The sequence below is a fragment of the Cylas formicarius genome, unplaced genomic scaffold (assembly GCF_029955315.1).
Source record: "Cylas formicarius isolate icCylForm1 unplaced genomic scaffold, icCylForm1.1 PGA_scaffold_5__7_contigs__length_24384050, whole genome shotgun sequence".
Lineage (NCBI taxonomy): Eukaryota > Metazoa > Arthropoda > Insecta > Coleoptera > Brentidae > Cylas > Cylas formicarius.
Window position 1 is genome coordinate 11,385,361 of NW_026844341.1, and position 26,262 is coordinate 11,411,622.

At 36.2% G+C, this 26,262-nt stretch overlaps 1 protein-coding gene across 1 annotated transcript in view; it reads right to left on the minus strand.

The window, feature by feature from the left end:
- Window positions 1–1,291: 1,291 nt before the first annotated feature.
- LOC132702622 (tubby-related protein 4) overlaps window positions 1,292–26,262 on the minus strand; it is a 32,079-nt gene continuing 7,108 nt past the window's right edge. Inside the window, exons 2-11 of the mRNA XM_060671387.1 lie at window positions 19,493–19,657; window positions 8,629–8,811; window positions 8,291–8,579; window positions 7,903–8,171; window positions 7,626–7,850; window positions 7,336–7,564; window positions 7,039–7,286; window positions 5,377–6,987; window positions 5,129–5,323; window positions 1,292–1,827 (exon numbers count right to left, since the gene is read on the minus strand). Coding sequence (XP_060527370.1) covers window positions 1,711–1,827; window positions 5,129–5,323; window positions 5,377–6,987; window positions 7,039–7,286; window positions 7,336–7,564; window positions 7,626–7,850; window positions 7,903–8,171; window positions 8,291–8,579; window positions 8,629–8,811; window positions 19,493–19,657 — 3,531 coding nt within the window. The 3' untranslated portion in view covers window positions 1,292–1,710. The remainder of the gene's footprint in view (window positions 1,828–5,128; window positions 5,324–5,376; window positions 6,988–7,038; window positions 7,287–7,335; window positions 7,565–7,625; window positions 7,851–7,902; window positions 8,172–8,290; window positions 8,580–8,628; window positions 8,812–19,492; window positions 19,658–26,262) is intronic.

A 26,262-nucleotide genomic window follows, 5' to 3' on the forward strand; every position in this document is an offset into this window, starting at 1 on the left:
ACTTGGACCACATTGAAAAAATAGGTGGGTGTATTTGTTTTTGGTGGAGTCAGAAAGAAAGTGTTACTATGTCTCGAGTTAATACGGGGAACAAGAAAATTTAGTCTATTTCATATATCAAATCAATCAAACAAATTATGTAAAATTTTAAATTAGTAAGAGATACATAAGAGAGACCAAACTACTGATGTCTACTCCAACTTAGAACTGACGTATCACTTATACAATATTTTTATCACTTCTGTATTTTGGTTGTGCAACGTACGATGAATCCACAGCTTTTCGAGGCTTCTGACAGTAACTTATTAATATGAGGAACAAAGGGGAATACTACTTTCAAGTCAAAAGAAGTGTTAGAATGGGAGATATTTCACGGCTACACTCTTGGTGGTAGAAGAGACTACATTACATTCTGTTGTATTAAGTTGCAAGTTATTATTTAGAGACCAATCTTTGATTTGCTCCAAACTCCGCTGCAGAGTAAGGCAATGCTTTGAACATGGGATTTAAAAAAAAATGCGTCGTCCGTATATATCAAAAACGGACATCAACGTCTCTACCAATATCATTAACGAAAATGAGGAGTAATAATGGCCCCAATATTGAACCTTGAGGAACGCCCGAAGAAGTAATGTATTCATCGGAAATGTGACCATAGAAGTAGGGGTACTGAGTGCGGTTAGACAAGTATGAAGCGATTCGGAAAATCCAAGAGCACGAAGCTTGTAGATTAGAATTTTGTGATCTAGACGACCAAATTCCACCATTTGAGAACCTTCTTCAATAGCATCAGAAATGTACCGGAGACATAGTCGTTATATTGGTGATGGTGGCTCTTCCTTTAAAAAATAAATGTTTTTGAGGGACTATTTGGTTCTTGACAACATGAAATATTTTGTTCTATAAGAGAGATTCTAAAACTTTACAGAAATTGCAGATAAGGGGTTTGTGATTTGCGATCTGCAGTCTTTTTGTGTGCGGGAATAATTTTCGCTTAGTTTCTCAGACAAATATTACAAAGTATAACAAGCGGTTTAGCCAGAACAAAAAGACTTGTCTTGAATAAGGAATGCTGGAATTTAAATCTGGACCCATTTTAAATTTATATTTAATTACTTCAAGAGCTTTTGCCCCTCACATTCCGAGAACTTCTTATGTTTATATCTTCAGAGTCGTGCGAATCACTAATTACATTAAAATTGTTGAGAGAACACCAGTTAGAAAATGGCTGTCAAGAACATAGTGCATGTCATTAAGATAAATTGAACGCAGGGTGCAACGGAAATGTATTAGTTTAGTAGAACTGTAGCTTAAATCAAGACTGTACAACCGGGCCGAAGTGAAAAGTGTTAAAGAAATAATAGAAAAACAAAGACTTTGAACGACATAGGCGAAGTGTGTTGACAGAATACCAGGAGAATAAAACGCCGAACTTAATAAAGCAATGGAACATTTTAATTCAACATTCAAGTATACAATAAAAAAAGAACGTTCAACAAAAACGGACGAAAAAGACAAAATGTAACAAATATCTATCAAAACGTCTATAAAATATATATATAGAATTTCTGTTTTTCTTTTTTTGCGTCAACGCGTGACGGGAAAACTGCAAATAAATACGAAGTCTATATCCGTGTGTGGAGGCGACACGACGACCGTCCAATTCAATAGGCTATTAAAAATTGGCACAGTTTACAAATGAAAACTCAACTATTTAAGTCTCTGCGTGACGTTCGCCAGCGCGACCGCGAACGCCTGCAGAGCGGAGAACGGATACTGGAAATCCAAAGTATAAGCGTTGCCGTCGATTCTTCCGAACTGCATCACCTAAAACGATAATTTTTACATAAATAATAAATAACAATTAAAATTGAGTTCAAATAAACCGTTTTGAGGAAACTCCAAATCGTTTTAAAACCTCCACCATCCCAGATGGTGAGCTTAACTTTCAGTAGCCGAGTAAAAAAATTACATTTTTTTTACCAAATTCACAATTTTTACTCCTTTGCAATGTGTAAGGAATATACATAAGCCGAGTAGAAATTCGAGTAGTGCAAATAAAATTTAAATTTAAAGATTATATGAATCAATAGATGTTCGCATTTTCAAAAATGTTTCCTCTGATGAGCTCGGACATAGCAGTTGTATATCTTCTTCGTAAGAATGATCTTCAACGGGACTGTCCAACGTCTACTTCTACAGCAATATGAGTCACACCCTCATCCTCGAAGGATGCTGAATTCGAGCAAGATTGGCCTTTGCAGTTGAGGTATATTCTCGAAAAATGCATGCCTACTGTGATGGGGAGAAGGTCAAGATCCGTCCTCCTCCATCCCCTGCTCAGACGATCCTTTGGCCTACCATATCAGCCCTGGATTTGAAGGTACATCCGCAACGGGTGAATTTCGAAAATTGGCATTGTTAATGATCTGAGGTGAATAATAGAGGGCCGCCAAGAACCACTGACCTGCTGAAATGAGAAACTCAGGATCTGAATCTTCATGATGAAACATAATGTCGTCTTCTGTTCAAGAAGCTTGACCAACTTCAATTAATTACATGTAGGAACAGAATATTCTCTTTGGCAACGGACGAGAAGTTAAAGTACTTGGGGGGGTAAAAAGTGTTCGGAGAGGTTGGTTTTCCAGGTTTCATAACGTAATTGGAGAATGAATTTGATGCTTTCGCGGTTAATAGAATCCATAAATCAATAAATCAACTAAATGGCAGTGCTGGCAATAAGGGTATCAGAATCCCCAAGTTTTTTCGTTTGTAACATTCGGTTTGCGTTATTTTAGTTAACCGAATTTGTAATTTTATATATCAAAATATGTAGAATTTAGTCTGCAGAATTTTTGAATAGAATGACGTTTTCCGTCCGTAGCACAGATTTCCAACTGGAAGCAAAAAACTTAAGCAAACATTTGGCGGTTTATCGGCAACCAAAAGCTTTTAGGACAAAATAGAAGTTTTGATTTAATTTCCAGCTTGCAGGAAATTAATTCTTCGAAATATATTGATTTAATTGGCTTACATGTATTTTTCTCAGATAAAATTTCCTGCTAATTTAATTCAATAAAATTAATTAACAGCTTGAGCTTGTATTTAGCAAATGCTACTGTTACGCCTGCTGAAACTTGGTTAGACTTTTGTATAATTTTTTTTAGGTTGCAAATAACTTTGAAATTGTTAGCAATGTAAGAGCTAATCGAATTCATCATGGCCAATTTGTGCCAGGAAATATTAAGTGAGTTATAAAGCGTGCACTTAAAAGTATGTTCTCTGTTTTCTACCTATATTCACTACTTTTGAATCTGTTTTACAATAACTACAAGCAACCACGGCCTGTCTTGATTCTGAACAGGAGAGTCAAAATAGGCTTCACTGAAAATGTGAGATGCCTTTAATTGTAAAATTTATGTCTCGAACTTTAATGAATTGACCACATAAATAACAAAAAGCATCAGCATCATATTGACACGTTCGCGACGACATTTCAAGTTTTTCTAGACTTGTACAAAACACCTGATCATTGTTTATCACTCAAATGCCATCTAGCGGCACTATGTATTAAATTAACTAAAATTCACATCAAAAATTAAAAATGAGTCATTATAACTATGACAAAAGCAAAGTTTATATAAAAAAAGGGTATTTTCTCTTCGTTTTTGTGCTTAGTTAACCGAAAACGAAAATTCTCTTGTAGAGTCGTGTTATTAGAGCTATAAAAAAAAAAGAACATTTATTATTCAAATAGAAAATTGATATACACGGTGTCCAGTATAAGATGAAGTATATGGGTACAAGAGATACAGCGTTGTTTAAAAGGAAGAAGAGTACCGTATGTACTACCGTAATGTACCGTAATGTATATGCCAAAAAATAATCTAGCTTTGTTTTACTTTAAATCGATACATAGTGAAAAAGGAAAATGTCCATTTTTGCAAAGCCACAATAGTTTCCTTATTATAGGAGCCGAAATGGTCGGGCTTTAAAGTACAAGGATTCGACAATGCCAATATGGTGTCAATTTTTTTTTTGGCCTGCTATGTTGCGTACAGCGGAAGGCAACTTTTGTTTTTCTTATGAAGGCCATATTGAATTTTTCCATTACCTAAATGCTCTTTAAAAATGCTTTTCAATATATGTTACACATTTATATTTGGTCAAAATAATTTCGGAAAAATAACACCCTATTTTTCCGATCATAACTTAAATTCTAAGAGGATTGTACAAACAAACGTAACAAAAGACCTTATAAACCTTATAAACCTTTTACTAGCGGCTCTGCAACAAATGTTTTCCCCATAAAACTCCTTGACTTCTTTGTATGGGATCCACTCAAAAATCAAGTATACAGTAGGTCTTACGGAAACCTTGGAGAATTAAGAAAAGCTGTTGCAAAAGTTATTAACAATATCACTTCGCAAATGTTAAGACAGTCCTGCGAAGCAGTGTTGAGAAAATGTATGTTATGCGTACAACAAAACGGCGGGTTATTTCAACATTTACTCTAATTTTATTCTAAAATTCTGGGTATTTCCTTTTTCTTTTTGTGCGCTAAAGAAGTAAATAACACTTAATGGTAAACGTCATTTAAAATTGAATAGCAATATCGAAGTCTAATACAATAAAATTCTATTTTTGTTTTTCCCAATTTATCTTGACCAAACATAAATATGTTACACATCGTTGGAAAGCATTTTAAAAGACGACTTCGAAAAAGTAGACAGTCAATATGGCGCCCATAAGAAAAACAAATATTGACTTCGGCCGCACGCAACATAGCAAGCCTAAATTTTTTAACGCCATTTATATATTTATATATATTCTGAAAATTTGAACAGTTCGGCTAACATAATAAGGAAAATATTGTGATCTCCGTAAGGGTATCGATTTAAAGGAAACCAAGCTAGATTATTTTTTGGCATATACATAAAATAATTTTCTTCTATTTAAGCGACGCTGTGTCTGCCTGTGTATACGGTTTCCAATATCCCTATGTACATCATCTATACTTTAACATATCTCACTTGATACATTCATGTCTCTGTAATTTGAAAGTTATTTTTTGACATGGTTATCGCTTGGCTTGTAATTTCATCGACAGGCCAAGCGAAATATTCACCTGTTTTCCTCGAAACTCTATCTGGAAATTTTTGGCCGACTCCTGCGTTACGCGACCTCCAAAGTCCAGCTGGTACACCTGACTGTTCTCGTTCCACATCGGCGCCTTGTTGTGCATTACGAACTCCCTCCGTTGCGGAATGTTTTGGTTATTGCAACAACTACCTCCGTTCGGCTCGATCTTCCCCCTCTTTAACTATAACAATCGCGCAAACTTAAACTCAACGTCTCCGCGCCGTCGCTACCCACCTTTTGCCTCAACTGGCTCTTCTGGAACGTTTCCAAGTCCCTGTAGTTGGTACCGTTGAATATCTCGTCACCGGACGCGTTCACCTCGTCGTCGGAACTCTCCTGGTTCCTGCTCTTTCTGTATCTCCTGCCCAAAAGTGGCGAGTTTAGCAGTCTCCTACGGATAGGAGACGCGGACTGAGGTCTGGCATCTTTTTTACTAGGCGCAGGCGATGACGGCGAACTCCTGGGCAGCCTCGGAGACGCGGGCGGCGTCGGTCTACTCCCGTCGTCCTCTCTTAACCTGGTGATCAGCTTCTCTAGATTGGCCAAAGCCTGAGTGTGAATAGGAACACCGTTTCGTTCCGAATCGCCATCTTCCCCCCGTTTCCCCTTATCTCGCGCTTTCTTATTCTTCCTGCGCATGAGGGGCGAAGAGAAAAAATCCCTGGCAATGTTCTTCATATTGTTCGGTTCTACATTCTTCGCGGGAATCGTCTCCGCCTGTTCGGGAATCTTCTCCTCTTTCGCGACGAAGCTGACGTCCTGGTTCGGGAAAATGTCGCTCGAATCCAGACTCTTCGACTTGCCGAAGTTATTTAAGCCGGAGCGCGTCTTCGCGTTGGTCTTGGAGCGCAGCCTACTCTGCCGCCTTTTTTGATAATTTCTTTCACTGTTCACCAACACCAACCGTTTAGGAATCTCTTTTCTGAGCATACTGAGCCGGACGTCGCCAGGCACCAGCTGCGCGTCCACCATGTCCAAGTATCCGACGCTACAACTCCTGATCATAGGCTCCACGAAAATAGGCGCGGCCGAACATTTGGAAGTCGACGGTATCGCCTCCTCCGACACTTCTTTACCATTGCCTTCCCCGACGACCACAGCTTTATGCTTCGAAGAAGCCTCGTCGCTCTTCCTTATGACTATGGGTTTGTGCTGGTCATTGTTAATATTAAAAGCAACGGAGATGTCGTTCCTCGAATGCTCGAAGTTCGGCTTGACCTGCAGCGAACAATTGCTGTTGGTGGAGTAGGAGATAATGGTCGGAGCCGACGGTCTATCGAAAATAATATCACTGGGAGCCACGGCGTTCTTGGGTGACTGCAAGGCCGGTACGGCTACCTCGCAGCAGATGGGCGAGATGGCGTGCTTTTGATTCTGCCCCGCGGATTTTCCGTACTGTCCGATGAAGCTTGTCGAGTTTTGGCTACACGTTGGACGCAATAAATTCTGCGGACGGACTAAGTTTTTATCTTCAATTTCGACAAAAGGGCACTTGGCGTCCTCTTGGTTTTCGTAAGACTTTTGGCGATTCATTGCGCTCGTTCTAGGCGACATTGGCGCTATGGGTGGGCAATTCTCCATGTTGAGTCGCGGCGCCTTGTGGCTGTTCAGCTGCGGCTCCTCCTCGTCTTCGGAGAACAGGTTGGGGTTGAACGTGGGATCGGGGCCTACGGGAAAGTCATCTCTCAGCTCGGTGATGACCAGAGTCATCTGACGCGGTTGCAGGTGCAGCAACGACGTCTTGTAGGTGACCTGACCTAGATTGGCGGGTACCACGTTCGCGAGGCCATGGATCTTGAACTTGGTACCCCAGATGTTGGAAGTGACTTCCACTAGACGCACTTGCTAAAGAATGCCACAATGGAAAAACTTTTTAAAAAAATACAAGAAACTTACTTCGGGCAATGTGTCCACGTAAGATAGGTCGTCCTGTTCAGCTTCCGGCTCGGCTCTTTGATACAAAGGCCGTTCGAGGTTCGGATACTTCTGCTTCTTCTTCTTTCTCCTAGGTAGTCTAGGAGAACCAGTACACCCGTCTTCCCGGTCGGAATCTGAGGATTCGCTGTTGCCCATAGTATTAGCCGTAGAGTTACTAGAGCTGGAGGAACTCTTTGAGTCGTTCGAGGACAGGTGCAGTTGATAATCTGTAAAGAAACGTTTGGAGAATGATTCGAACGCACCGAAACGTTTTACCTTCCCCCTGAGGATCGAAAATGACGAATTCCGGTCTGATTTTGCTGGTCCTTTTTCCTTTCAATAAAGGAACCAATCCTCCAAGGTATTCGAGGTAGAGGGTGTAGCACGTGCCCGATGATAAATTGCTCTCTTCGTCGTGTCTGATCATCGTGCAGTGTAGTCTGACAGACCCAACTGGAGGCCGCGACACAAATTCTCTGAGAGCACTTGGCTCGGGAACGCAACACTAAGCATACAACAAAGAATTGCTTAAGGGCCTTGTTATTCGCAAAACGACCTGCACTTACCCTTATCGTCTGAGCAAACAAATTCCCGATAATATTCCTGAGTCTAATGGGCAGAGGTAAGCCGGATAGCATGGACTCTGTGGGCAGCAAATTGTAGATTCTAAGTCGGCAGAGTAGCTGAAGCGATGCGATCCTCTTTGCGACCCATGCGATATGTATCTGAGTGCCGGTGGCTAGGAATAAGCGTTTATCATTGTGGCCCCATGTCAAAGTTGAAACTCTCGCCTAGGAAAAGAGATAATAAGTCCTCAGCACTTTGGTATTCAAGTCTTCGTACTTGCGTATCGGGCACTTGCGTCTGATATAGCAAAACCCCCTTCTCGTTATAAAATTTCAACATGTTGGTGTACTCCATTTGAGGTCCGAGCGTTGGAGATTTTAATGTGATACCCGATACCGCCAGCAGTTCCCTCGAATTGCTCCACTCCATACACAGAGGACCCTGCAGGTCAGTGTTGATTTGGATAGGTGCCACGTCGTCGAAAGTGCCGAGCAGATAGATGTATCCGTTCTGAAGCGAGACGGCCAATACGAACTTTTTGTCTCCTGCGAAATATTTTCCTAAAATGAGCTCCATCGCATATCTAGAAGCGTCGAAACGACCACATCACTCCAGTAGCGTCAAATACCTGGATCACCCAAAAACCTCCTACTTCTAACGGTACCTGAACTAGTGGCGGCTGCTGCAGCGATCGTTTCGGGTTCATCTCCTTCCTCCATCTTGAATTTCTCGCATGACCACGCCATCGACGTGATGCCGACGTCACCACTCAGGTGGATGTGCGATACCATCGCACCGTGGACGTCCATGACTATGATCTCCCCCGAAGTGGTGCCGAAGTAGACCTGTTGGTCATCTGGAGTCCATATACCGCACGTTATGGTAGCGTCGAGGTTGAGCATCGACGACCAGTACCTTTGACCGGCCACCGAACCCACCAGAACAAACCCATCCTATAACAAGCGGGAGTGAGGAGATACCTTCTGAGCTAGGACCACGTACTTGGTAGCAAATCAGAGCCATACGTCCGTCGTGAGACCAAGAGAAATGGGTTACTGGGGTGTTCCTGTCGTTTATTAACTCAATGGACCAGCGACCCTCGTACTTGATCCATACGAAAATTATACCCGAGCTGTCGCATGACGCAAGCTTTTGGTAAGGCTCGTTCCACTTAACCAGAATGACCTAGGATAAAAGATGAATATTTGTTAACTGTGAACTAACCAAATACTGACTCTTTTAAGTATTTATTTACGAGGGCTAAATCGCAGATGAATATTGGTATGCCCGCAGTGTGAAGAAACGCTAACCAATTGTATAGGAATTCTCTTCAAGGAATTATAAGCATAGAAGCCGATGTGGTACAAGCTTTTAAGTAGATTACTCAGTATTTAGCAAAAATTAAGTGAACGGCGAGACAATGAACTGCACAGAGTGTTCGAAATACGTCGTCATTGCAGAATATCTCGGTTAGTATAACGAATAATGCCGTCAACAGAATTTTCTTATCCCACTAAGTCCCTGAGTCACAGGGCAATTTTGAAAATTTCGTGATTTGCGGCACCTTTCGTATCTCTGCTAAAATTTATGTTACGGGAAAAATAAAAATTACGTCTAAAGAGATACTATGTACCAAAATTCTGCGTCGGTTGTTATTGAATTGAACTTGCTGACGTTTCGCCAATGATCCAATCATCCGATGGGCTTCTTCAGAGCTTGAATGAAACCGGCTCGCATTCTACTCTGACCAAAACTATCAGTCTTAATCTTTTGATAGGGAATATGTTGGAGAAACAATGGTGCTGGCAATAGGTCGAAGGAGTAATCCTATAATCTTAGGGAGTCCGTAGGGACGAGGAATTTTAGACTTATGACAAACTTTTTCACATATTTCGATATAAAAGAAGCCTTAATAAAATATTTAAGTTGGCGATAGGATTTGATAAGTATATCTTTAATCTTTTCGTGATATTCATTTGTGTTTAGAGCACCGTAACATTTCCTATATCTGCTTTTAGAATTGCGATGTTGGGATTTAGGGCAATGCGTTGAGGTTTTGGAATACTACATTTAGGAGGTTTTGATTTTTTTAGAATTTATGAGATTCATATCGAATTTTATTAGCTGTTTGAGATGGCATTTTGTTTAGGATAGACTCGATATATGAAATGATTTCCTCTTTTGCGATAATACGTGACACAGAGACGAGGTTGGAACCTTTTGCAAGAACTGATTTTTCAGTGTCAGAAGTTGATGCGATGATATATTTATGAGTGTTGGATAATTGACAAGACTTTCATGATTTCACTAGTGTTGACATCAGTTTTTTTAAATTTTTGAATGTGAATTGAATTAGTCATCTGAGTAGATCCTCCACAGCAACAAGGCACATTTGGCTTTAGTATTTCATGTTTTATATTAGGAATTAAGAGGAAATTTTGTATATACGCAGGTAGCAGATAGATATCTAGGAGTATATGTAATAATTAAAATATATAAATAAATAATATATATAACTACAACTGACTAATTCTTGAATATATAAAAAAATATTTAATAACAATAATAATACATTTCTATTTCATGGCCTACTATTAGAAGTCATATTAATATATTACGATATTGACTACAGACCTGAATTAAAAACATATGATAAAGTATTATATATATTCGGAACGCCCTCGACGGATACGGATAACGTAAAACTATACATGGGGTCCCATTTAAAAATCTACAGCTTTTGTCACAATTCAATTTTTTTTTAAATCGGAAAAAAACTAGCTCCTCCATTGACGTCCATTAACGGAGATACAAGGAGTGCCGAAAATCGCGAATTTTTCTTAATGATCATGTAACTCAGAAACGCAATCGGATAAGAAAATTCTGTTAACCGCGTCTTTCACTTCACGAAAAAGTATCACCATGACCAGCAAACCACGAGCCTCTAGTTTTACTTTTAACCGAGATATCCCGCAATTCGGACACTCTGCACAGGAGTTAAAAGAAACATAGAGCGAACAAAGTGCAGAGTCGATAAGGTTAGGTACAAAGAAAATACCAAAACAAGTATGAAATCGCATTATAAAAGTGGAAGTGACTATTGAAATGAGTTAACAACATTTTGACACTCTCAATTCGATTCACACATTATTGAGGAGTACTCCAAAACACTTCTTACGGTGCTGCAGTAAAATGTAATTAAAGTGGAGTTCTTCAAACCCAGTATTTCACGAGAAGTTTATTATAAGAACATTTTTGTGACTTTTTTTTTTATTTTTTTTTACTAAAAGGGAACTAACAATAGCAAAAATATTTCAATTGTTCATATGTAACTTATAGAATATTCATAATGATGTATAGTATATGTTTATTGCGTAGATAAAATAATTATACAATAAAAATAATACTTTACATTTGAAATACATTTACGCAAATAAAAAAATTTAAATTCTCCCTTATATCCTTCAGTTATGTGTGATTACATTTCATGAGTTTATGAAGCTAATAAATGTTTACAGAAATTTGTACATAATTCGATAATATAAAATTTAAAAAAAAAACAAAATTGCTTTAAATTTCACATTAAAAACAAACAAATCTTACACTTTCCATTTTTTTAACTTTTTTTTTATATTCTAATATTTCGTTTACTTTTTTATCTTGACGCATTTATATTTATTAAGTTATTTATTACTACAAAGCTCACAAATGAAATATATTTTTGGGTTATGTTGATAATATGAATTTCCGAAATGTGTAAGATCTTCGGCCTATTGGCGTGTTACATTTATGTGTTGTAACATTTCCCTTCTCTCTACTTCCGTTGTATTGTAAGAATGATTTATATTTTGTAGTCCCGGTTTGTTTTTGAAAATGTTTGCAACCGTTTTTTGAAAATCAACAGCAGAAGAGTAATTTCTAGTTTTTTGAAAGCATGATCTTAGAACATATGTCCCTGTGTAATGTGTTAATATTTGGTGTTTATTTAAAATTGTTTCTAAAATATTTGAACCCGAAATTACTAATCTTTGTAAATATTTATTCCATTTTAATTGTGCATCCAATGTTATAGCATTTAATATTATCTGTCGACTTTATCGAATCATTTATTTGTTTGAATAGAAGTGTTAAAATTCGGTGAACCTTGTTGATAGCACGAAAATCGTATAAAAACCGTTTTTTCTTCATTCACCGTAGGCGACATTTTTTTGAAACAGCTCAAGTAGTTAATGAAGTCATTTTCCACATTGGTTTTAAGAATATCCCACTAGTCGACTTCCTATAAGAACACTTGGTCATCCGCAAAACTAAGGATTGTTCCTACTATAAATTATTTAAAGAATAGAAGAATATTGGCTCTAAAACGGATCCCATGGGAGACGCCATAGGGAATGATTTTTTTTAATTCTATGATTAATTTCTGTTTTCTGTGTACTTTCCGTAAGATAACTTTTTAATATTTTCCAAGGTATTCCGCCAGAATACTTCAAGAAGTCCAACACCAGTTTATGATCAACGGTGTCGAAGATCTTGGAAAGATCGAATATATCTAAAAGCGAATTAACAACAGCATAAATCTTCAGATTATTAGCATACAATGAATACACACTGTAAGTTATATGTTGTTGTACGGGTATGGCCAATATAGCCTAACTAGTATTTCTAATACTAATCGTTTATGATATCTACAAAATTCATATCTCAAGAATTTTGGATATATTTTTTAATTGGTTTGCAAATTCTTTTAAAAATTGCTATTCAAATCCTGAGAGAAATGTTTCTAAAATATGATTGACAATTTGTCTTAGTAAACCGGCTTTAAATAGTTTTTAACAAAGGCGTCGATGGGTTTTGACTGCTCGGTCAAAATTATCTTTTCCTACCTGCCGAAATCTGCTCACTTTCTGACTTTTCTTGTCGATTTTGATTAAGTTTCAGTCAAAAATGCTTTTTTTTTCTCTTATTGCAGCAAATATATATTAAACATGCGGATTTCTTCCCCTTCCCTTCTTTCAGAGACAAATGGTTGGTTTCTCTTCTTGATTTCGAACAGACTACAGTCCAAAACGGATTTTATGCCTCATGGTGTTATGAAAACCGCATCAATCCCCAAGATCAAATTTCAAAACTTATTAAACTAACATCATGCGTCAAGTCAACCTCTTAAAAATTTAACTCGCAGTGTTTTGCTCGTCTATCTTTTGTCCTGCAATACATAAAACATTACTTACATAACTTTGTATGTTTTATGTTATTTTTGTTCCTTTCGTTTCTAGTGTTGCATACTCAGTTTGTACATAAATAAATAAATAAATAAACACACTTTTTTTTAAACAAACTTACACAGGTTACTGCAAAACTATATATTTACAAATCTTCTTGATCCGACGTTGCTGACGTTTCGCCAATCATCTCATTGCCGTTTTCAGTTATAATACAGTATAAAATACATCAATAGAATACGTTTACTTTCATCTACAACGATATACATTGCATAGGAAAAGTCACTCTTAATTCTAACCTAACACAAAACACAAAAAAGATGCACCGGCTCTATGATGCAATTTATAAATAATGTTCTAGAATTTCGAAAGTTTTTGCTAATAAAAAAATGTTTCTAACATAACTTTGCAAAGCGTTAAAGATTTACACATCTGTATGTTATTTGGCAAATTATTAAAAAGAAATTTGCAAATATTTGTGAGAAGGTTAAAACTACTACTAGTATTGAAATTATGCATGTCAATTTTTCAAGTTTCACACATAAAGAAGAGCGCTACAGTTAAAATATTATTTTTTTTTTAATAGTCTCTACAACTATGAGTTTTTGTTTTCCAGCAAGATAACGTATATACCTTCTTTGCGAAATAAAAACATCTGTGGCGAGGGTTGACCAACCTCAGAAACAGACGCTGTATCATATTATGTATTCACAGTGTGTTTTCGACTTAAGATTTTTATCAATATTATACGCCAAGACATTCTATATTGTCGCCAAAAGAAATCGTTTCGTTGTCCAATTCAATTTTATTTTATTTTCAACTTTGGATTTATGTCCTTTTTTAAATATGGGAATAACTTTACCGATCTATACTCTGCGTGGGAACTGACCACAATCTAATGGGGTCTTCGCAAAATAAGTTAATAACACGTTTGAATAAAAAGTTTAGAAGTTCACCAAAACCACCCAATTTTGAATTTTTCAATTTTGTCAAATGCTAATCGAAAAGTTCATGTTCCGTTCATCTTCCAAACTACTAAAACTCTCAATTTTCTAAAGTATTACATAAAATCATATTTTTTTGCTTTTTTTTTATCATTTGATGTACTACTTGCCACACACACTTTTATTGTGTTTCCTGATAATAGAATCCCATTCTGATAGTATATCTTGTTCGTTTCACTTGTTTTTTGCCTCTAAGGCTTTAAGTTTGGAAATTTTTGTGAACACAAGTTTTGGAACTATATTTTTGGCTTGACTTGTGCACCGGAAAACTGTAGAATATTAAAAAAACTCTCGAAAGACAGCGATAACTTGCACTAAACAGTTTTCCAAGTTTCTATAAGAAGTGATCGTTTAAAGTTTTTCCATTGCAATAATTGAAATTAAAATCACCACAAATTATTTCGTTATCATTAGGATGAAAGACCGACTATTCTATCTAAAAGGGCGCTAACACTACCTTCGGACGGTAGATAGCGGTCCATATTACGCAACCACGAAAGTTTCTTTCTTCCTATACCTTTATTTCTTATGCGATCTACCCACGATATCCTCAGTATTCGTCGCAGACAGCACATCTCGAATGCGTCTAATTTATTTATGCAAATGCTTTTAATGTTCAGGCCTCTCTACACCATACAAAAGAACTGACCAAACATAACTTTTAAGGGTTCGGTATCTTAGTTTCAAGTTTTGATTTTTATTTGTAAGAATTTTTTTTGGTTGCTCTTGATTGCTCTGTACTATATCTAATCCCTTGTTCTGAGTCTCAATTTTGATTTAACATATATCCCTATATTAATCTTCAGACCTAATCTAGTGCTTATTTTATTTACTCTTTCCGAGTAGAGATCGAACAGCAGCAGTGTTAAAATTCAGCCTTAACACCTATTTTTATATCAAACTGCTCCGTTGTTAAGTTGCTCAATCTGCTTTTTGATTCCAGTGCTTAATTAATCGACCGTCTTTACCATCTAGCCCCAAATCCTTTAGGTCCGATATCAGAAGATGGTGTTTTACATTATCGAAAACCTTTTCATAATCGACAAAGCACACGACCTCTTTTTTATGGTCCTGACAATTATGTACCAAGCTTTGTATGCTGAATATGGCTTCTCTTGTTCCAAACCCATTTTTAAACCCGAACTGACAGCAGCCGCGAGCTCCTTCGCACTTTTTATAAAGCCTGTTATGCAAAAAGAGCTTCAAGAAATGGGTAGGACGTTGCATATTTTTGTACTAAGTAATGAAAGCAGAACGAAGGCAGTCTTTTGGAAGATGTCCTGCATCAAAAATGTTGTTAAAGAGTTTAGATATTAATAAAATCAAAAATAATATCTGGAACCCTGGGTTTGCTATTCTCCTTATTTATGAGAATAGCAAACCCAGAGTTCCAGATAATATTTTTTATTTTATTCTACCGCAGGTCCGATTTCACTTTCCAGATATACCTTCCAGATTTCGCATTTTCATTTCAACTAGCCTGTACCAGATTTTTCTGATAGTTCCCAGCAATTTAACTCTTTTATGTAGTTTGAAGATATCGTTGGGATGTTCTTCTTCTTCACAGGGTTCAGTAAGCCATTATTCTTTGCACCTCTAATTGAATTTCTGATCTTTCCGAATTTTCAATTTTCTTCTCTCTTCATATAGGAAAAACTTTTTGTTTGACTTCCCAAAAGCTCTTTTCATGTTTTACCAACATTCATCAACATCGCTGGCCGAAGTTATCTTGCCGATTTGATCATTTAAGTAAAGTGTACATTCATTCTGATAATTGGTATTTTGGAACAGTTTTATGTAGATTCGTTCTTTTGCGTCTTTCCTTTTATGTAGCGAGATATTGCCCCCAACTAAGATGTGATCTGATTCAATATCAACACCTGCTTTGGTATTTATCTTGAAGCGACTTCCAAGTATAGAGGCGACGAAGTGGTAGTTTGTAACATGTGTTTTTAATAACTAAATTATTTTGATCATAAATCACAGTACTGAATTAGTTGTAGTCCTCGTTCATTTCTATTTTTGCCCAACCTCCGTTCCCTACTCTACCCATACCTACTTTGGCATTAAAATCCCCCAGGAGTATATTGATATCATTCGATTTAGTTGCTTTGTAAAATTCTTATCTGATTTGTCAGGTGTGGAAACATAAGCTTGAATAATGTTAATGTTGATGGGTTTGGCCAGCAGCTGGAGCACTAAAAGTCTTTCAAAGATGGGAATAAAATTTCCTTTTTTTTCAAGTTATTGCTGCCTGAGTAGTAAAATAACTTTAATATTAAAAATGTTACAAAATTTATTTAAGTCCATGAACGAATATCATTACGAATGTAGAACGCAACACCACCTGTTTTGCGATAAACACGGTTAAAGGAAGTCTCTCGTTAAAACAAAGAAAAGAGCATAGTTTTGTACACTGACATTTCAATGAGTATTTCATTAATATTTCCAAGTGCAAAAGGATCAACTGTTCTGTTTTTTTCCCAAAAGAAAAATAGACACACCATCAAAAATGACTCAAACTATAAATGAAATGGCGCAGTCGCACACTGGGGCCAATGACCTCCAAACTTGGCATAAAGTAAATATATGAAATATCAATAAGAAAATCGCCATATTGTTATTCGTATTCCAAATATATATGCCTACTATAAAACAAACATCTTAGGCCAATAGCGCGCTATATCTACTTGCCACGCTCAGTCAAAAGGTCGTATGTTCGTTTTTGCCTTAGTGTTTTCGAGTGCATATTCATTTCCGTTTATTTTTGTGAAAAACTCTTTAAATTTATACTTTTTTATGATGGAGCCATCTTGCAGTATTAATAATTTTGTTGCAAATATTAATAATTGTAAAAATAAAATTGTAATTATTTAATGTGAGGAGGCTGATACTTTTCGATTTCCCAAGAAACGGTTAGAGGTTTAGTTTGGTTCCAAGTTCGTCCAAACTTTCATTTTGGTGTGGCTATAATCTATACTATCTAGACAATTAAGGCAAACTTTAAAATGTTACAACCTTTTTGCACTTTTGTTTAAAATAACCATTTAAATAGGCAAAGTCAGTGCTTCTGAAAAGTACATATTTTCGTACGGATAAAAACCTCAATGTTTATTGCTTTTATTACTTGCAGGTGCGAGCTCAGCTGTTATTTTTATTATTTATTATTAAGAGAAACGTAGAAGAAAAGTTTAATTTTTTGAGGGAGCATGTTAGAGAAAGTATAAAATGTCCTGAGGAGAATCTTAAAGAACTTGATCAAAGATTGTCGCATTTTAAGTGATAATTTAAGAACAGATGGATGAAAGCAGGCAGGGTGGAGGATAAATTTGTAAAAAATAATTAACATTGGTTGGATACTTCTATTTCTTTTCTAAATTATACAATAAAAACACCAAAACAAATGGGTCGCCCAAAAATCAACTTTGAAGAGAGCTCTGATCGTACCAAGCGTAAAAAGACCGAAGTTTTGCGAAAATCTACCCCACTCGAGGAATTGAAGTATGCAACCCAGATGACTTTAAGGGCAGCGGGACAAACACAGGCCTCAAAATTAATGCAGGACATGTCAATTTCTCCAAAACGGGCAAGTAAATATAGAAAGGCGTCATCTTTATTGGTGGACGCCAAGTTGTCAAGACACCAGTATTGCTTAGTTAGAAGGTGCGACCCCGAAAAATTTCCTTCTTATAAAGTTGTGCAAGCAGAAAAGAAAAAATGCTATCCAAATCAGGAGCACATAAAAGTAACTGAGGTATCAGCAGAAGTTCAGTTACAAGCTTTGCTCAACCACACTGCAGAACGCCTATTGATGACTATACAAGGTAATATCAATTTACTCAATGACGAACAACTAAAAAAGCTTTGTTTAATTACGAAGTGGGGTTTCGATGGAAGCTCAGGTCATAGTTCTTATAAGCAGGCGTTTCATGGATCTCAATCGAGTGATTCAGCTGTTTTTATAACATCACTTGTTCCTCTTCGTCTTATATGCGATTTAGATAGTAAGAACCCAATAGTGATCTGGCAGAATCCTTGTCCATCATCCACACGATACTGTAGACCTGTGAAAATTGAATTCATTAAGGAATCAACGCAAGTGTCTTTAGCTGAAAAAAGTAGAGTGGATAAAGAAATAGATACACTAAGCAGCACTGATTTATCTCTCGGGGGCAAATCAATTTCAGTCGCTCATAGGCTTACTTTAGCAAGGATCGATGTCAAAGTATGTAACGCCCTAACAGAGACCTCATCTACACAACAATGCGATATTTGCGGAGCAAAATCGCAAGAATTCATTTCAATTGACAAAATGGTAAACAGAGAAATAAAAACAGAGAACCTGCAATTCGGGATATCAGTATTACACGGTTGGATCCGTTTTTTTCAATGTCTATTACATTTATCATATAAACTTCCAATTGAAAAGTGGCAAGCCCGCGGAAATGACAAAGAGATAGTTGCAGAAACGAAAACAAGGATTCAAAAGCTGTTTAGAGAAAAAACCGGTTTAATCATTGATAGACCTAAACCCGGTTTTGGCAACTCGAATGACGGGAATACCGCTAGACGCTTTTTCAAAAACTCTGAGCTCTCTGCCGAAATTACAAATATTGATATCAAGCTGATCAGGCTCATGCATACAATATTAACAGTAGTTTCTAGTGGTCAACAAATAAATGTCGACAAGTTCCGAGAATTCGCACATGATACAGCAAGACGTTTTGCGCAGAAGTACCCCTGGTACCACATGCCCCCCACAGTCCACAAATTCCTCATTCATGGGCCCGAAATAATAGCCCATGCTTTACTACCCATTGGCCAATTAACCGAAGAGGCTCAAGAAGCGCGAAACAAGGATTTTAAAAGATATAGAGAACAATATTCCCGAAAATGTAGCCGTAAAAAATCCAATGAGGATATTTTCAATTTACTTTTATTGAGCTCAGATCCTGTAATAACAAGCAAGAAGAAGATATTGACAAAAAAATATCAACGTTTGCCAAGGGAAGCTCTGGATTTACTAGTATCTACACCCCCACCTGATAATGAAGATCTTGACAACGAAGAACCATTGGACTCAGACAATGATGCTAATAGTGATAACATCTACCCGTCTTCCAGCAATGATAATGATGATAGTGATGATTATGATGACTAATAATTATTATATTCATGATTTTAATGATAATAGTGATGATTATGATGACTAATAATAATTATCATATTCATGATTTCAATATTAACAGTATATTTTGAGCCACATTATTATGATACAAAGTTTACAAAAAAATATACCCATTTTTTTTTAAATATGTGCACTATTATTATAGATTTTGGAATAACATTTCTTTTTATAGGCAACTTTTTTATATGAAATTAGTCATTTTTTAAATATTTACTACGTTTGAGAATTTATGCCAAGTTTTGAGCTCTCCTGCCCCAGTGTGAGTCGGTAGGCTTCTCGCTAGGGAAATAAATACTGAATTATTTAGGCCACATACTTTGACGAGACAAGTCGCAAAGGGCGCCGAGCGACGCGCACTTAAAATCTACTTAAATAAAACACACGCCCTCACTTGTCCTCGGGGATTATTAGGGCACCCTCTTCCGTTATCTAATTTATTGCTAACTAATTACCTCGGAGCGGTGACCCCTCAGATTGTAGTTGGTCCTAAGTGGAAAATCGACATTCTTCTTGCAGTGGCTGGTGGTAAATGTCACCCCGACGATGCCACGCACGTTGCCGGTGGCCAGCCATCCCTCTTGGTAATAATTGGTCCTGTTAAGTTTCCAACCCTCGTCCTGGAAACGAAAAGTAGAGGAAGTTATTTAAAGAAGGGTGTAGGTTTGAGGAGGATGTTCGTTGAAGGATTTAATTTATCGATGGTCCGTTTGATCACCTCTCGTCAAAATCAAAATCAAAATTTTATTTATAAATATAAAGGTTATTGGTCACCACCACTACTAATACTCAAAAAGCGGTTCAGTAACCGCAAATAAAATACATATATATTTGTTTCTTAAACGATGTCGTATTAATAACATTTTATTTGGAAAACAATTAAAGACAATAGGACATTACTGACTATAGACAAGGCGTTATGCGCACAGGTATTTTCCGACTTTGCTACGAAATTTATTAAAACTATCATTTATTAGTATTATTAGTAGTAGTTAATATTGAAGAATTCCTCTCTATTGCTAGAAAGTCAGGAGCCTCAACGTTGTTATTCAAAATTTTAAATAGCGTACAGATATCAAAAACGTTTCAGTAGATTTCTCTTATTTTGAAGATATTATTAAACCCCTTTAAAGTTCGAAACACAAACCCTAACAATGCTATTGCTCGATAAGTAATTATATCAATAAGTTTTGTAAATGTTAGCTCTCTGTCCAGTCATATGCCAAGATCTTTTACTAGGGTTTACCTTTCCAAATGCAGTGAGTTTAGGCTATAGTTAAGCGCATTTCTGAATATTTAAAGTTAACCAAGGACAAAGTTTATTGGGGTTTTCCTGTAACAAAATAGATTTAATTATTATTAATTAATTATATTAATTATTTCCTATAATATCAGATAGATAAGGGTTAAATTTTGTTTAAAAGGCACGTTTATTTAAGCAAAGTTTATTACATTAGAATATATTATAATATCAGTAAAAACATTTTTATATAGTCATCATAAAGCAGCATATTAGTAAACTTGAAACAATTTTTGACATCATTAAGGTAAGGTAAAAAAGAAAAAAAAGGGCACCTCAGGTTACATTATAAAACGAAGATATCGATCTCACGGTGATAAACTGGTAACGGGAAGATCTATTGTATATTGTGATCAATTTTTTCAAAAGCTTTGTTGAAATCAGTGTACACGTTCACCGGAGTTCTACAACACCTTAACTTAAATGCTAAAAAAGCAAAATACTATAATACTTCAAATAATACAAATAATTTTTTAAGGCTTTAAGTACATTTTTATTGATTAGTACACATTACCAAACTTTTTTCAAACAGAAAAAAACTATTTTTTTTTAAATTTCGTTCTATCAAATCAATCAAAGATTTATAGCAGACGTTTTCACATTCCGACCATTGCTTGTTGAACAATTTCTAAACTATAAAAGGTTATTCACTTAATATACTGCTTGTAGCCACATTTGTTTGGGTTCAGACAGAAACGATTTGTAACCAGATGACGCACGAGACCTGGAACCGCAAACTTCTTGGTCCATGATGTAATAAAAATGTATGGGTGAGTTGTAAGGCCCTGATAAAAACAACAATTTTGGCCAAATTCATACACTGCGCGTGAGATATATTTTATATTATCCACAGAGTGTGTCGACAATTAGAAAAAAAAGTTGCCATTTTTGGAAATAAGAAAAATGATGAATAATTGTTTCAATTTTCGCGGTTTCCGTCTACCACACTGGGTGCCCGAGACATTTGAAATAATATAGTTGAAAATCGCTAATCCTACTACAATTTATTACGTTAACCAAAACTTGACGCGCAGTTAAGTCGGGTAATTTGAGAAGTACTTTATACAGAGTGCATGACGTAAAAATCAGTTTCCGGTGTCTTTATTTTGTAATCTTAAATATGTTTCGGCTAGTTTTCCTAGTAGTAGCTGCCATTTTAATAATATAACTTAAATATAACAACCTATTTTACTTACAGTAAACAAATATAATATTAATCGTTTAATATTTATGTATTTGTTGTTTATGAATCGGACATTAAATTATGATATATCTCTTCCAACTGATTTTTATATTTTTATTGCAAATTGCTAATCGGCATCAAATTTAATTTCGTATATACATACAGTGTGTCCCAGAAAAGCTTAAATGGGGAGAGCTCTAGAGCAAACTTAGTGTATTTTGGGAAATATCGGCGAAAAATCGAAAATGGCAGATTTCGTTTTTCAACGACATGTCTGAATCATCTTTTGTTATGTTGCAACTCCAGCTATGTTTCATTTTTCTTATGGTCGCCATATTGGATTTTTCTACTTTTGAAAAGAGCACCAAATTTCCAGTTCAGTGGTTCATAAAAGATTTTATCACACTTCGTAAAGTTAGGTTTTAATTATTTTATAAGTAGGCTATGATTTAATTTTTCATCGTTTTTCCATCTAAAGAAGGCTCTGATTTTGACGTTTTCTCTCATTAAAACAATAAATTTTTCATGGTAGCGTTGTACTTGCACTTGCGTTCTAGCCGAAGGTGAGTTTAGAAGAAGAATCCCACGGCTCAGAAGACTGTTCAAATCAGGAACTTCTAAGCGAACAGTTCGATGAAAGAACTACTTAAGTAAGTGGTCCAGTATCTTGGCTTCCAAGGTCCCTTGACCTTTCGCGTTTGGATTTCGTCCCCTGGGATCACACAAAGAATGAGGTCTATGAATTTGATCCTCTCGAGATTACAGAAACCCTGAGACAAAGTTTTTTTGACACACTTGCTAGGTTTGTACGAAAAACAGTCAATAATCAATTCCTAAAAATGTCTCCAGGCAAATGGACTTGATTACTTGTAAATTGTTTTCGTCTCGATTTTTTTTCAATTTGTATCGAACTGTTAGCTTGTTCGACGACTTTTCAGACTTTTTCTTTTTAAAACGTTTACAGTTAGTAATTTAACCAAAACATCTGGCTTGTTGAGAAGTTGTTCTTTGCAATCATATTCTATTGAAAATTCAATGCATTTCTCTATAGGTTTCTTATTAATTCTAATGGTAAATAGATCATTATAAAATAATTAAAACCTAATTTACGAAGTGTGATAAAATATTTTTTAAACTCGTGACCCAAATGCCGTTTACCACGCTTGTGGCATAACATACCATAAAATGTTTAAGTTAGTTTGGTATTAGGAATAAGTATGCTTTGATTTTAAATAAATAATTTTATACAATGAGGAACAAGTGTTCTTTACAATACATTTACCAATAAGACTTCAAAATATACTTGTTTGTTAAACTAGTTTGATCTCCGCCTCCATTAACAGCAACGGCGAATTGGCGACAAAATTTGAGCTCATAAACATAAAGCCAATGGAAATTCGTTCGTGCGAGAGGTGAAAATATTGAACCGCTCTGAATAACCGACTTCCAAAATAGATCCTCTAAATAAATACTTGTCGATTTGTTGCCACGCCGGACTACAGGAACTAAACAAACAACTGTTCCTATTGATATCGTGCCCTACATTTGCTCCCCCAAAGATATTTAACTAGGGGAAAGACCTATACGACCTACAACGTTTGCAGTGAGACGTACAGATTTATTTGTTTGAAAACATCCACTGCGCGCGATAATGGCGTCTGTTTCGTTAAAGCATGTACGAAGTCGAAAATAATAGACAATAGCAAAATAACAACAATAATAAGTCTTCAAAAATCATGGAAAACTGTATTAAAAATTTCATAAGAATGTTTCATACGAAAAAACAACACTAAAAAAAGAAGAAAAAGGTTTATTAGTGTTTTTTTTATTATCAGATATAATTAAAATCAAATGAAACGCCATACTTCAAATCTCATTATACCGCCCAAAGGACCGAACTTTTGGAATATTATAAAAACAATATTTAAAAAAATATTGCAAATCGTGCTAATTTTACCTTGGTGAGAGGGTATAAACTCTTTAAAATAATTAAAAATAATAAAACTAAAGATCTCAATAAAATTGATAAAATTAATAGAACTCTCATTGCATTATGTTGCTCTGCTCTATATAACGACATCTTTAAAGAATGTATCTTATTTTCTTACTTCCCACTCATTTGCAAACAGGCAGAAATTATGCCCCTTCTCAAAAATTCTGCAGAAAGTAATAGGAACTCCAAAAAAGAAATTTTGTCATCGAAAATAAAATATTACGCGAAAACCAGTCAGGGCTTGCTGCTGTTCATAGCCGCTGTCAGTGGGAAAACTTTCATATTTTTATTGCTAGATCCGGAGTACCTCAAGGTCGTATACTAGTTTCCCTTCTTCTTCTTAAAATTCTATCTTCTATCGAAGGTTGGAAACCATCATGTCAATGCGGACCCTGTTGACAGCCACTCTAAACAGCTCGGTGTTGCTACATCCGAACCAATCCCTGAGCCAGGATATTTTTCGCCTTCCGACACGTCTTTTTCCTCGGATTTTTCCCTACAGAAAGTAGTAGGAACTCCAAAAAAGAAATTTTGTCATCGAAAATAAAATATTACGCGAAAACCAGTCAGGGCTTGCTGCTGTTCATAGCCGTTGTCAGTGGGAAAACTTTCATATTTGTATTGCTAGATCCGGAGTACCTCAAGATCGTATACTAGTTTCCCTTCTTCTTCTTAAAATTCTATCTTCTATCGAAGGTTGGAAACCATCATGTCAATGCGGAACCTGTTGACAGCCACTCTAAACAGCTCGGTGTTGCTACATCCGAACCAATCCCTGAGCCAGGATATTTTTCGCCTTCCGACACGTCTTTTTCCTCGGATTTTTCCCTGAATAATTAGTTGTAGCAAGCCATATCTCGGGCCCCTCATTAGATGTCCCATGTATTCAAATTTTCGTTTTTTGATTTTCACCAGAATTTCCGGTTCACATCCCATCCTTCTGTGCACATCTGAGACCCTTTCCGTCCACGATATCCTCAGGATCCTTCTGTAACACCAGAGCTCAAATGCGACCAGTTTATTTATATGCACCTGCTTCAGCGTCCATGCTTCCATACCATACAAAAGGACGGAAAACACATAACACCTGAGCATTCTTAGCCGCAGAGTCAAACTTAGGTCTCTGTTGGTGAAGAACTTTTTAAGCCTGACAAACGCTGTTCGTGTTGCTACAATTCGGGTTTTTATTTCCTTGGTGTAGTCAATGCCCGAGGTCATCCACGTTCCTAAGTATTTGTATGAGTCCACTCTTTCGATGATGGTGTTGTTTATAACTAAGTGGCAGTTTATGAGTGGTGATTTAGTGATGACCATATTTTTTGTTTTGTTAAGATTGATCTTTAACCCGTATTTGTTGCAGACAGAACACAGCATTGTCGCACGCCCCTCAATGTTTTAGCCATTAGAATCTCTAAAAAAAAAAATAGTTTCCCTCATGTATACTATTTATAGGTGTCTATTTCATCGGTCACTTAAACATCTTCAATATCATCAATATGACGATAACACGAATCTGTATAAGTCTTGTGATGACAGTAACAGTCAACAAATTAATGAAGTTGTAGTTTTTGGAAATGATATTCAGGTTGAAAAGATAAAAAACAATTAATAAAAGCTGATGACTTGCCATTGCCATCCTGTGATTCGAGCATGGTCCTGTATCTAGACTATAAACCCAAATTTGCAAAGCATGCCACTAATTAGGAGAGGCTATGGGCTATGGTGCATTAAAAAATGCTTATCATGAGAAATCAAAAACTTCTCTGTAACTCCTTGAGCAACTGAACGAGTTTCAGAAGGCTATAGAAAAAAGTGATAAATTGGTTATTACATTTTTGTTGGTAGTTCACCAGAATAGTTGTCACCTCATTTTCCACAGCCTGTTAATGTTTACTATTTCCATTAAATCCAGTTCAGGTTGTAGAAGCTCGTGGTGTAATTACACGACAAACCCCAGAAACCATATTTTACTTTCGAGGGTTCTCCGCTAATATTCTGTTTACTTATGCAAAATGTATGCTAGCGGCGTAGCAATTTTGATCCAATGTTGCAAATTTCAGATGTACAGAAACAGAGAATGGAATATCCATGTTAGGGAAGGGACAACACCATGAACACTTACAGGATCAAATACAAGACAAGAAATTTAAGACCTGCAAGCATGTCTAAAAGATAAATATTTGTAGAAATGTGTAATACATTACACTGTAAGACCGAAACTATATAAGTATTAATAAATGTCAATTATGGTAATGTTATTTTAGAAATGCCGAAGGTGCCTTAGAAGTTTCCTTCAACTCAATATGTACCTCTAGGCAATGGAATATACCTGTAGAACTGGAAGAGTTGACTAGAGTTCTAGGAGCAAGCGAGTGACCTAGATATTAGTTTGGTTGTACATTTTTCTGACAATTCCCTATATGAAAGGTATCAAATTTGGAAGGCGGGGATAAAAAATCTGGGACCAACTCTTCATCACATATGGCCATAAATTTTGGGTTTTGCAGGAATTACAAAAATTTTTATATTTGTCTGTATATTTTAATAGAAGCCAATAGTAAATGTTAAATAACAATATATATTTCAAAATGGCAGTAGGTATTTGAACTTTTTTGGCACTTTTTAAAGTCCTAAATAAATACATTTGACTTTTATTTAAAAAATTCCTGCTAACTCCTAGAGAGGCGTACAAGGTACAGGTACAGGCTTTTGTTTGGAGAAGGCAGGATTGCACGTCTAATAAAAGGAA